Source organism: Anabas testudineus, chromosome 2 (assembly GCF_900324465.2).
Source record: "Anabas testudineus chromosome 2, fAnaTes1.2, whole genome shotgun sequence".
NCBI classification, from domain to species: Eukaryota; Metazoa; Chordata; class Actinopteri; order Anabantiformes; family Anabantidae; genus Anabas; species Anabas testudineus.
In genome coordinates, this window is record NC_046611.1 from 2,287,147 (window position 1) to 2,300,769 (window position 13,623).

General features: G+C 44.3%; 1 protein-coding gene across 2 annotated transcripts; it reads left to right on the top strand.

Moving 5' to 3' along the window:
* Window positions 1-460: 460 nt before the first annotated feature.
* Window positions 461-13,378, top strand: LOC113163028 (major facilitator superfamily domain-containing protein 6-A). Of its 2 annotated transcripts, XM_026361328.1 has the most exons (8): window positions 461-686; window positions 3,128-4,637; window positions 7,250-7,347; window positions 9,642-9,803; window positions 9,961-10,059; window positions 10,215-10,501; window positions 11,120-11,123; window positions 12,306-12,405. In XM_026361328.1, the coding sequence occupies exons 2-8, from the start codon at window positions 3,130-3,132 to the stop codon at window positions 12,311-12,313; spliced, it is 2,166 nt and encodes a 721-aa protein (XP_026217113.1). In that variant the 5' UTR covers window positions 461-686; window positions 3,128-3,129; the 3' UTR covers window positions 12,314-12,405. The 2 variants fall into 2 exon arrangements, with proteins under 2 accessions (XP_026217113.1, XP_026217111.1); XM_026361326.1 differs by lacking the exon at window positions 11,120-11,123 and having other exon boundaries at window positions 462-686; window positions 12,306-13,378.
* The last annotated feature ends 245 nt before the right edge of the window (window positions 13,379-13,623 follow it).

The following is a 13,623-nucleotide window of genomic DNA, read 5'->3' on the forward strand; positions in this document are numbered from 1 at the left end:
ACAAAGTATTCATTATTATTATTATTATTATTATTATTATTATTAATTGACACTACACACGTTTAGGCGGAGTCGCCCTTTGGCGTCAATTTACCGACAGTCAGCACCGACAACCACCGGATATGGACACAATAAAAGCACAAACGTAAACAATGCCCAGACTATATCGTTGTAGTCAGTAGTTAGTATTGATGATCTATTAACTGATAGTTCGGTCCAGAAACACTAATTACACAATTACATTTCTGCAGAGACCTTATTTATGAGGCAGATGTGGAACAAATCTGTTGTAATCTGTTCACATCAATCAGTCTTTCAGTCCTTTTTATCAGATGGACCGATCATTTTGTCCTCACAGAGGACACTTTAATCATTTAACATGAGTTGGAGCGTCGCATCCTTGGAAAAGAGCAAACCCCGTGTGTGACATGACTTACAGTTTATTTTGAAAGGGTCGACCGGAACACGTAGGGACAGGTGGGCGCTCCGGTTCTTCAGCTGCTGCCGGTCTTCAGACTGAGAAACACTCACATCCGCATCGGGATTTGATGAACTCACAGTGGATTCACCGAGTTTCCGTGAAATAAAGTGATAATTACGGATTTTCTGTGAGAAATGTGCGAGCGGAGAGAAACGTCAACAGGAAGTGCGCAGTCGTAGTTTAATGGGAGCGGTGACCTGAGCAGGTGAGAGCACGGACACCGACCAGGGTTTAAACGGAGCCGGGTCTTCTGTTGAAGCCCTGTTCGTGGGTTTAGACGGGTTCACTGAGGCTGGACCCGGATTCTGGACTCAGGATTCTGGAGTCCCGACGTTAGAGTCGTTTCCTTTGTGTCGAAGCCGGTTTGTGGTTTTTAATTACGCTTCAGACCAGGTCCTTAAATTAGCCAGAAACTGAACGGAGTTTGTTTGTTTTACCTCCAAATCAAACAGTAGCTTTGTTCAGGACACCTAATACTTCCGCATAGGACCGTCAGTGACAGCCAGTGACGGGCTGACGGCTTCCAAACTGTGGTCCGCGGACCTCCAGGGGTCCCAGATGTTACCTAGTGTTCAGGGTTTTAAGACCCTCAGTGGGTCACAACCTGGTTTTTCCAGATCTAGATCAACAAACAGTGGACTAGAGATATAAAGAGGATTTAGAGTGATGATAAATGTTACGAACCAGTTTCTGCTGTTGTAGAAGCAGCTTTTCTTTTCATTCACCCAGATCTTAACAGACCACTTGACTGTAGACCTCTTGACTGTAGACCTCTTGACTGTAGACCACTTGACTGTAGACCACTTGGCTGTAGACCACTTGACTGTAGACCTCTTGACTGTAGACCACTTGGCTGTAGACCACTTGGCTGTAGACCACTTGGCTGTAGACCACTTGACTGTAGACCACTTGACTGTAGACCTCTTGACTGTAGACCACTTGACTGTAGACCACTTGACTGTAGACCACTTGGCTGTAGACCACTTGGCTGTAGACCACTTGACTGTAGACCACTTGACTGTAGACCACTTGACTGTAGACCACTTGACTGTAGACCACTTGACTGTAGACCTCTTGACTGTAGACCACTTGACTGTAGACCACTTGACTGTAGACCACTTGACTGTAGACCACTTGACTGTAGACCACTTGACTGTAGACCACTTGACTGTAGACCTCTTGACTGTAGACCACTTGGCTGTAGACCACTTGGCTGTAGACCACTTGGCTGTAGACCACTTGGCTGTAGACCACTTGACTGTAGACCACTTGACTGTAGACCACTTTACTGTAGACCACTTTACTGTAGACCACTTGACTGTAGACCTCTTGACTGTAGACCACTTGGCTGTAGACCACTTGGCTGTAGACCACTTGACTGTAGACCACTTGGCTGTAGACCACTTGACTGTAGACCACTTGACTGTAGACCACTTTACTGTAGACCACTTTACTGTAGACCACTTGGCTGTAGACCACTTGACTGTAGACCTCTTGACTGTAGACCACTTGACTGTAGACCACTTGACTGTAGACCACTTGACTGTAGACCACTTGGCTGTAGACCACTTGGCTGTAGACCACTTGGCTGTAGACCACTTGACTGTAGACCACTTGGCTGTAGACCACTTGACTGTAGACCACTTGACTGTAGACCACTTGGCTGTAGACCTCTTGACTGTAGACCACTTGGCTGTAGACCTCTTGACTGTAGACCACTTGGCTGTAGACCACTTGGCTGTAGACCACTTGGCTGTAGACCACTTGACTGTAGACCTCTTGACTGTAGACCACTTGACTGTAGACCACTTGGCTGTAGACCTCTTGACTGTAGACCACTTGGCTGTAGACCTCTTGACTGTAGACCACTTGGCTGTAGACCACTTGGCTGTAGACCACTTTCAGACTGGACTAGATCACGAAGCGCGCCTCAGAAATGGTTTTAAGCACTTTCATCATTGTGAAAACAGAAAAGAAAAACACAGAACAGGTCCAGATCAAAACCCACTTTTGTTGGACTCAAGATCAGATCTGGACTAGATAAACAAAACAACTCCAGAGACGTTTAAAATAGAGCTTCAGGTGTAAAAGCTTTTTGTTTTTATCATTGACTGTGTTTTTCTACTTACATTCAGACTCCACAGTTTTATGCAACATATTGTGGATTATTTTGTTTATTGTGACTCAAATAGCTGCAAAAGTGATTTTCCAACAAATAACATGACAATAAATCTACTTCATATGTTTTATATATAGAATATAGTAGTACATAGAACATCCTGTGATGAATTTTCCTTTACGTACCTGCTGGATCAGTAACTAAACATTTCAACATGGGTTTTTTGCGTCTGTTTCTTAATTAGCAGTCCTGTGTAGGATGTCATCATTTATTTATCATCAGTTGATGTGATATTGATATATTCACCTAAAAATAAGAGTCCTAGAGAGACAGATCTATTTTTATTTGTCTCGGCTGATAATGGGAGCGGTTTTGATGCTGTAACACAGGACTACAAAGTCCTGTTTGATTTACTGCCAAACAAACCTTTTCTGGGTAGAGCAGACAAACCTGCCGGCTGAAGGATGAATACAGTCATTTGGATAATTGAGCCGTCACTGCCTCACCTTCATTTTCTTATCTTCCAGATATGGCAGCTGACGACAAGGTTGCCATTCTGACGGACGACGAAGAGGAGCAAAAGAGGAAGTATGTGTTGGCCGAACCCTTCAACACCCTGTCCATGGAGGGGCAGGTGGCGCCTGCTCCCATCTTGGACACACTGTCCGAGGAGCCCCCGGCCTCACAGCCCGACTCGATAGACTGCTGCGAGAGGATGTGTCTCCGCATCAACAGCCACCTCCTCATCTCCAAAATCTTCTATTTCTTCTTCTACGCCGCCTACGGCTCGCTGCACCCCCTGCTGGCTGTGTACTACAAGCAGCTGGGACTGTCCCCCAGCCGCTGCGGGCTGCTCGTCGGCATCCGCTACTTCATCGAGTTCTGCAGCGCCCCCTTCTGGGGCGTGGTGGCCGACCGCTTCAAGAAGGGGAAGGTCGTCCTGCTGTTTTCCGTCTTCTGCTGGTTGGTGTTCAACTGCGGCATCGGCTTTGTCAAACCGGCCGAGATGAAATGCGAGGAAATAAATGGTGCTCCTGCGTCGACGGCAGCAGCCGTGACAACAACTGTGCCTCATGGTAACATTACACATCAGAGCAACTCCACCAACCACACCAGGAGCCGGCGGAGCCTCCAAGACCTCCAAGACCTCATTGAGCTTCCTGAACTGGACTTTGACTTCAGCCTGCTCGATAGGCACAAACGAAACTCTAACGCCAGCGCCCCTTCTGCCCCTTTAACACCAGCTAACACCACCCAGCTCTCCCCAAACACCACTCTGTCCACCACCACCTCTCCAGCTCCATCAAAAACCAAGGAGTACCAGATCATCTACAACGAGGACCAAGTGCAGACCATCTTCCTGCTCATCTTGCTCGTCATCATTGTGGGCGAGTTCTTCAGCGCCCCCGCTGTGACCATTGTGGACACCGTCACCCTGCAGTATCTCGGTAAAGCCCGTGACCGCTACGGCCTGCAGAGGATGTGGGGCTCTTTGGGCTGGGGTCTGGCCATGCTGCTGGTGGGAATCTGGATCGACCACACTCACGTCACCGTTGTGATCGACGGCATTGGCTGCATCCTGCCCGACTACCGGCTACACAACTACCAGATAGCATTTATTGTCTTTGGTGTGCTGATGGGCGTAGCGTTTGTCGTGGCCACTCAGTTCTACTTTGAAAAAGGTGGCAACTACCAACAGGAGGTTCCAGAGGGGGTGGTGGAGCAGCCAGAGAGTCCGAGGTCGATATCAGAGTCCAGCTCCTCAGAGCAGACTCCCATCAGCCCAGACACCACCGAGGAGTTCCACTACAGCGATCTGCTGAAGCTTCTCTGCAGTGTGCGCTACAGCTCCGTCCTGTTCGTCGCCTGGTTCATGGGCTTCGGCTACGGCTTCGTCTTCACCTTCCTGTATTGGCACCTGGAGGACCTGAAGGGGACAACCACGCTGTTTGGTGTCTGCTCTGTGCTGAGCCACGTCTCAGAGCTCGCCGCCTACTTCACCAGCCACAAGTTCATCGAGCTGGTCGGACACATTCGGTAAGACTCACACACTCGTGGGATGGTGACAGGTTTTATTATATTATACATATTTAACTACTGAGGAGGATTTTTATGAAAAGGTTTAATGGGTTCTTATTGATTCTGGCTGGAATTTCTGAGCACCGTGTCCGTTTCCAAACTTAATGTGAAAAACATTTGCTACCACTGATCTGTGGCGTGAACCTTTCTGGATTTACTTTTCTTGCAGCTTCACTCGTCTCCAGTTCAACCTCATAATAAAATAGTTACAGTACAGTTATGAAGTGCTGCAGGTTGGACAGTTAAACACGTCCTCCCCTGTGCAGCAGCAGCAGTGAGTTGTGTCCAGTGTCTTTGACACAATGCTGTCATTTATGCTCAGTGTTTCTGTCTGAGTCGATTTTGGCCCGGACCTCGCAGGCAGTGGGGACATTTGAGAGCGTGGTGTTGGATTTCAGGCTGCACCTCTGAGTCAGGCTCAGTCCAACATACACATTAAACACACGACGTCCCTGATGTTGACTGAAACAAATCCTGAGTCAACAGGGGAGGACGTTATAGGGTAAGGACAAGGTGTTGTTAAAAACACACCTGCCCTTCTGGGTGATCTTCACATTAACTACTAACAGGAGTACAGGAGCTTCTTTCATTATTCTGATTATTATAATTATTATTATTAAGATGATTACGTAACACGAAACAGATTCAACAAAAGTAGAACATGAAGGAGGATTTATGAGTGACGAACACAGTAACAGATGTTACAGTCACAGAAGCTATTGATATATTTATTGAAGAGTTTGTTCGAGTTAAACACCTGATGAGACAAAAAACTCAACAGTAAGAGTTTAGACAACACTCACATCAGCACTGATTTAATAGCTGCATTAAGAGATTAATAAACACTGTTAATCAGTAGTAAAATCAGAAATAAATGTCAGATGTCACCAGAGCTCAGCTTCTTTTCTTTATGCTTCTTTTTTCATTTCTACTGTGACGTCTGAAAATCTGGAAGTAATGAAAAAAATTGAGGATGAGGAGACACAGGAAGTGAGGACGTGTAGAAACAAGGAATGAGATGAAAAGATTCTGCAGTGTCGAGGACATCACTGCTGCATTTGTGCAGAATTAGAAATATTTGATGCGTCTGATTATTTCAAGGTTTACTTCAACATCACAGCAGCTCATCTTCACTCTGTGTCGGCTTCATGTTGTCAGTACTGGGGGGAACCGTTTTAGCGTGTGAGGATGTAACGTGCTGCTGCTGCAGACGAACTTCCTGTTTGACTGGAAAGTCTCAACGACAGCAGAAGCGCGCCGCTGCAGGTGCAGCATCCTGCTGTATTTGTTTATAGGTGTTAATAAGTCACCTCAGGCTGCAGGTGTTGTATGTTGACCCTGTCACAGTTGGTGTTAAACTACCTGTTTGCAGTGGAAAGACCATCTGCTTCAGCTTCACTGATGATGGGAATGTCAGCCCAGTGTCTCGTGCTCCTACGTAACACCTCAGTGTAGTTGACAGTAAAATAGGTGTAATGTGTTCAGCTTGTCCTGATTTTGAGCAGATTAATAATTTTGTGAGTTACATGTTAAGTACTAGTATCTTAAAACTGTACTTAATTACAGTACTTGAGCAGATGTACTACTGATGAAGGACAGGACAGAGTTTTATCTAGAAGCTGTTGAAATAATCACTTTTAGACTTGAAGTTGGAAACGTTGGTGTTATAAACACAACGTGGAGGTAGTGAAATGAATCATGACGTTGAAGCAGCAGCACATGACTGAAACATCCTTGAAGCTTCCAGACACGAAAACAGCTGGAAACAAACAAACCTGCACTTTTTTTAGTCTGTGTAACTAATCATGTCTGTGAGGCACTCCGATCTATTAGGAACTGTGGTTTTAGGCTGCTCATATAGTGAAGTGGTGCTAAAGTACAGACTTCTACTGTGGACAAGGTGCATTTCCCTCAGGTCTTAAAATGTCTTTACACTCACACTCATGTTGCTCAACAAACGAAAACCACCAGCTTGAAACGTCTGCAGCTATAACAAACCACAGCCTCATGATGACAGCTGTCCTTCAGACACGCTGCAGTATTCTTTGTTTGTGCTTAAGCCACAAGTGAACAGTTTATTTCAGGTTTATTTAGCTCCTATTATCATCAGTGGAAGAGCGTTTAGTGTGCACGTGTAGCTCGTTCCTGTAGTAAATACGCTGCTGTGGATTCTAAATAAGTCCCGTTTCAGTGAGAGATCTTCAGCTGTCACGTCCAAATCCAGCCGCACATCTTCTGTGTCTCTGAGCGCTCAGCAAACAAACAAATAATCCTGGCTGGTGAACAAACAAGTGTTTGAGGGTGTGTCGTGTTCACAGCAGTGTGTGTGCTGTGTTCTCTGCTTTGGTTCAGCCTGTTTCTGAGCAGCTGAGAACAAAGATATTCTCCAAATAACAACAGGGATGTCACGATGCTTTAATAAAAACAGCAGCAGTGACGGGTTGAAGGAGACCGAAGCAGCTGGTTGTGTTTGAAAGTCTAAGCAGAACAGACTGTCGCTGTGATTGTACCTAAAAATCGAAATGTTTATTTACACCAACTCCTGCTCCGTGCCCCCCTCCCCCCCTCAGGGTGCTCTACATCGGCCTGGCCTGCAACACCGCTCGCTACCTGTACATCTCCTACCTGCAGAACGCCTGGACCGTCCTGCCTATGGAGGTCCTTCAAGGTAACGTCCGCTCATTTCTCGCTCTGAAGGGTGTTTGGGACACTAGGTCCCTGGGAACGGGACGGGAATCGGCCGTGTTTGTCTAACAGGAGGTTTATCAGACGGCCTTTTTCCTGCAGCAGCCTGGTTCAGTAACAACAGTGAAGCACAAGCTGCTGGTTAGAGGCAGACAGCTGGAGTTCAGACGGCGACGGGTTTGTAGGAAGAAAGACAGTTAACACAAAGTCAGACAATGTCTCCTCAAACACCAGAGATTATTAAACATTAGGCAAACACAGGCTCCAGCGAAGGCTAATTCACACAATGGTTATTTAAAAGCCAGAGGGTTTAAAATGTTCTCATATGATACAAAGACACTGGGAGGTGAACTTAGGGAAATCTGACCACACAGACATTTGTAGATTTTAACTGTCCATAAATCCTCTGTGTGCTGCAAAAAGATAATTCAGCAGTTAGTAATGTAAAAAAAGAAAATAAATCTATCAGTTCTGTGAATGTAGTTCAAGTTATAGGAACTAAAGCTACAAAACTAACCAGCTCACTTTTAGTGAGAGCAGCATGTTCTTAGCATCTTACAATAACACTCGACCAGCATCAAGTCAATAAAAGACACAGTACAGAGATCAGAGTCTGGGAGGTGTGTTCGAGTCCACCCTGAGAAAACACTGATGCCTCCCAGAAGAAGATAACAAGTGAGAACTGGTTCAGCGTTCGAGCTTTAATCTCACGAACAGTGCAACAGTAGATACTTGAAACTGAGTCTTAATCTGTGTGGAGCGTTTTCAACCTTCAGTCGCCACAGAGGCTTTTCTACTGTGGTTTGACTGAATGTGTCAATAAGCTGCACCCGTCTCTTCGACGAGGTGTGGCCGTTCATGTGACACATTCAGACGTCGCACAGGAAGTCTCAACATGCTGGCATGACAAGAGCGTGACTGTGGGTGTCGACCTGATGTAGTGAGAGAAAACAGAAAAGTAACAGAACAGTTTCTGTGACAGTTCCTGCTCAATGTACACAAACAAAGACGAACCGTCGTTAAACCAGGCTGTCTGCAGCGCCCCCCAGAGGGCAGAGCTTAAACCAGAGGCCAGTCAGTAATTCCAGGACGACGGGTCGAGTGTTGTAGATGAGGCGATCGTGTGCAGACACAACAGTTTGGATGTTACAGAAGGAGAAAGGATGTTTTCTATGACGACAAGGTGTTTTGTCCCTGATCCAAATCTGAGTGCGTTAAAATATCAATAAACTGGAAAAGTCTTTTTCTCCACTTTCTTAGTAATTATCTTCTGACGTAGTCGATCTTCAAATCTACTGATACTGATTTGTAATATGTGATAAACACAATAATAAAACTATAGAATAAAATAGAATAAATAACATATCATAGAAAATAAGTTATTATTATGAGTAATAATAAATTAATATAATTTAAACATTTTTATAAAACAATTTATAACAATTCAAACTGTAAAATATCTACAGTAATAATCATTATTATAATAAACACACTCACACGTTATATTTCATATCTTTAATGTCTTTTAAATGTGACATAATAAACTGTATATATACATGTCGTTATACTCTTCTGGAGTCTTTTATCCTGATTTAAACGAAGTAGCACAGTTGTGTTAATTATCGTCAGCATCACTGTTGTTTTTTGCTTTGTTGTGATCTCAGTTTCAGTAACCTGATAAATAAAGTGTGAGTTTTTTTGACTGAAACTTTTTTTGACTGACTGAAATTTCAGCCAGTAGTATTCAGTCGTATTCTGTTCTCCCAGAAATGTGAAATATTAACTTTTGAACTATTTCCAACACATAATACTTTGTTGTAATGCCGCTTAAAAAGATACTGATGATCACTTTAAAGGTAAATGTCTCATTTTTATTTGTTCGTTATTAACAGGAAATGTATTCGATTAACACCGATCATAATTATATTATAAACTATATCCTCTAATGTACTATACTAATACAAACGCTTCAAAAGATGTAGTAGCAACAGGAGAAAATGCAGTAACATAGTAAAAGATGGTGACATGCTTCTACACTTCATGTGTAACAACCCCGCTCCCCATGCAGGAGCCTGGGGTTCGAATCCCGGCTGTGGTCTACCTCCAGTAGGTACTAACCCTAACCCTCCGTACACTTAACCTGCCTTTGCCCTCTAAGTCGCTTTGGATAAAAGCGTCTGATAAATGACTAAATGTAAATTTCATTCTAATGTTGAGTCAGTCCAGGTGTCACACACCTGCAGCTGTGACCTCTCTCTGTACCTGTCTGTCCTTCAGGTGTGACCCACGCCTCAGTTTGGGCAGCCTGTATCTCCTTCCTCAGCGCTGCGGTTCCACCGGCACTGAGGACGTCGGCGCAGGGAATCCTGCAGGGCCTGCACCTCGGTCTGGGCCGCGGCTGTGGAGCCATGGTGGGAGGAGTGTTAGTCAACTATTTTGGTACGACGCAGTGACGAGTCAAACGAAGGACTCACTAATGTCACGATGCAGTTAAACGATGTTTCTTCATGGAAAAGACAGTTCAACTGGGATTAAACCAGCTTCATATGACACTTGAAAAATATTATATTTCTTTTATTTCTTTTTTATTTTGCAGGTGCTGCAGAAACGTTCAGAGGAATCGGCATGGCCTCTCTGGTCATCCTCCTAATCTTCTCCCTAATCCAGTATCTGACCGGAGAAGCTGAGGACAAAGGTGAGTGAAGCCTAACGTCCTCCCAACAAACACACAGGTTTCAGAGCAGAGTCTCGTCTTCAAGGAACAAATATGAACGAGAAGCTGCATATTGTTAGATAATCGGATAAAGATTGTACATTTAAGTTAAGTCTGAATCCCTCCTCGCTTTGCAGAGGACAAAATCCTGGCAGAGAACATCCCGGTCCCCTCCAGCCCCGTTCCCATCGCTACCATCGACCTGGTGCAGAGCCAGAACTCTGTGGACCACCTGGCTCCGCCCGCCGCAGCGTTACCCGTCAAAAAGACCAAGCATCAGGAGGATCAGGAGGACGTGAACCAGCCGGCCTGGGTGCTCTCTGGCTCCCCCTGGGTCACCATCGCCTTCGCCATCTTCCAGATCAGAGAGATGATCAACATGTCGAAGAGCAACGGACCGCCTCCAGAGAATGAACCTCTGCAGGTGAACAAGATTAAGTGAAAAGAACAACGTTAATAGCAGCAGCTGTTACAACTCACAAGCTTCTCGCTTCCTCTGCCTTAAAAGAACTGAATATTTTGGGTTTTGGGCTGTTGGTCAGAACAGTGTGAAGGAAATCAGCACGTTAACAGGTGATAATGACAGTGATCATTGTTTTCAGAGGTTAAGATTCATGTTGTTTTCACCACATTGATGTGAACTGGACATAAAACGTCTTTATTTTAAGCACGTCTTTGTTTTAATCCCCTGATGACGTCTTGTTTTGTCTCTCCATCAGTCCAAAACCCCGAAATATTCAGTTTACAATGACACAAAACAGAGAAAAGCAACGTGAGAAGCTGCAGTAATAAAATATTGAGCTCTTCATAAAAGCATTTTGTATTTGGAAACCACTTATTGCTGCACTTTTATTCTGTTCATGTTTTAATATGTGTCCAGTACTAATGGATATCCCATAATAATAACATCCTTTTTCCATCTGCTGTGTCTGATAGTTGTAGTGACTGTGTGGGAAATGTCTGTTTTACTAATCTGTACTAATCTGAACCTTCTGACGCCTCCTCTTCTATCCGGCCGCCCACACTCACACACACACTGAAGAAAGGTGAGACGTCGAAAAGCTGCTGTCTGCGTCTGTGTGTGTGTGCAGGGGTTGTCCTGGGTGTCTACTGTGTGTGTGTGTGTGTGTGTTTGTGTGTGTGTGTGTGTGTGTGTGTGTGTGTGTGTGTGTGTGTGTGTGTGTGTGTGTTGTTGTGGCATGTGGTGTTAACCGTGACTCATCTCTACCTGTGTGAGGTATGTGGGTGTGTATATGCATGCGTATTGTTGGAATGTCTCTGAATAGTCCCACGCCTGACTCATGACGTCATGTGGGCGCACGCATGTCTGAATTACTTCCCATTGATCACCCCATGACTCCACCCTCTGGCGGCCATATTGGACTCCCTCAGCTCTGTCATCAGTGACGTTTATGAAGCCTGTTAGCTAGTTCAGCAGATCATGTCAAACCGGTCCGCTAAGTTAGTCCAGCTAGTTCTAGTTCTTCTAGTTTGGCTTTTAGACTTGTCTAAGAGAGTCGGAAACAGTGTTTAACTTGTGTGTTGGTTCATTCTGTTCATCACTAAATCTGTTTTTGTGCCATCTCTGCTCATTTAGAGTCACGTTTGGTTGTCTTCTAGTCTTTTATCAAGAGTATTACCCAGAATGTGCTTAAATCGAACTGCATTCCCCACACAAACTTCTTCAGCAGTGGGTTCGTTTAAAGGGAGTTTTATGATGCGACGTTTTCCTGGTGCAAAATGAACAGTTGGATGAAACATTTCTGCAGAGTGACCTGAGCTGCAGCAGCTGACGTGGAATAAAAACTGCTGCCGTGTGTGAAAATGTTTGCTTTGAATGTTTGTTTTGCTCCGGGCTGACGTCTTATCATAGGTAAACTGTCGACATCTGACACCTGAGAGGTCAGGTGAATTTTACAGATGCACCCTGAACTGTTTCCTGAACCGTTTGCTCAGAGAACGTCATGTGACTGAATCTCAGTAACGTACTGTGTGCAGCTCGTGTTTTCCTATGAGACAAACCTTTGTTTGACTGAACCAGGGTTAGACGTTAACTTGTTACTCTGGTCATCGAGCTACAAGTCTGGTTTATAGACACAACATATAAACGATATGAAATAACAGACAGGGCTCAGATCTTCTCCCATATTGCCGCCAGATAGTTGCTCGTGAATGTTTGATGCAACTTCAAGTGCAGCTTCATCACCGTTTGTTCCTCTCGTCGACAGGAACTTAATGAGCAGGCGCCGGCCGAAGTTGTGACGGGGGAGACGTCGCAAAGCAACTCAAGTGACGGCAGCAGCGATCCAGCCTCAGCCACCTCTGAAGCACCTACACAACCAGACACCACCCACCCTACACCCACAGACTGTAACAATGACCAAACACACACGTCCTCAGACGGAGGAGGAGGTCGAGAAAACCCCGACGCCACTGCACGAAACTCTGACTGACTGTTCATTTGGAAACGTTTTAATTTACACACTCAGCGTTTTATTACTGCATCTTAAGTCTGAGCTGAGTCATGCATTTCACCACTACAGCAGCTAATCTGCTGTGAAACCGCTGTAGTGGTGAAATGTGAAATAATTAGCAGGTATAAGATGATGAAATAAGGCAGTAAACATTTAAGTTGAACGAACTGATCCTCTAACATGAATCTACTCTCTGAGCTAAAACAACAGTTTGAAGACTCAGAGAAGAGTTGTTTCTATGGGTTGTTTTCACAGCAGGGTGCGCTTGGGACTTTTTGCTCCTCAGAGGTGAACAAATCCAACGCGCCGTGAAGCTCTGTGCAGTTTATTAACTGGTCTCTACAGGTGGAGTGTGAAGGAAATTCCCTTAATGTAAAGTGTGTGTTAAGTTATTATTAACTTTATTTACTTCAAAGGTGAAAAAAGGATGAAATCTGATGAAATGTTGATTTAATTCAACAATTAAATTTTACAAAAACACAAACAGCATTTAAAATAATGCCAGAGCACAAAGTGAACTTTTTACCATCTTAAAGATGTGAAATTGAGTTTTCACATAAATGAATGCTGAGGTTCCTAAACTTCACCACAGAGGACGACAGCGGAGCTGTGCTTAGAATAATTGTCTTAAATAGACTTCAGTATAAAATAGTTCAGCTAATGATTGAGATTCACATTCAGTTCATTTCTCATTTGACATCAGCAGCTCTGCTCCGGTGGGAACATTAAGAACTAATACTAATTAAAAATGAATTAAATATCAATTCTAACAATTATCAATATCAAAAGAAACACACAGAAAATAAAATACTTTGTTCCAGATTGTATTCATTAGTTTCCTTCCATCTTGGAACAGATTTATTTTCATTATTTTCACGTATGAAACCAAAGAACAGTCACCAACAGTTACCTGATGGAATATTTAAAGTGAGAGGAACTATTTGATGAAGAGTCTGTCAACACTTTCAGAGGAATGACTGCAGAACAACCTCTGACGTCCTCCTGAGCTTCCTCACCTGGTTCTGCTCTGTGGCCACGATGTGAGGAACCATCTGATAAAACGGTTCTTAAA

What these genes read in the sequence shown, in the direction of transcription:
- LOC113163028 (XM_026361326.1), top strand. Translation starts at nt 3,130, where the DNA reads ATGGCAGCTGACGACAAGGTTGCCATTCTGACGGACGACGAAGAGGAG. An exon ending in GAGCTGGTCGGACACATTCG is followed by an intron (nt 4,638 to 7,249) that starts GTAAGACTCACA and finishes TCCCCCCCTCAG; the next exon opens with GGTGCTCTACATCGGCCTGG. An exon ending in CAGAGAATGAACCTCTGCAG is followed by an intron (nt 10,502 to 12,305) that starts GTGAACAAGATT and finishes TCTCGTCGACAG; the next exon opens with GAACTTAATGAGCAGGCGCC.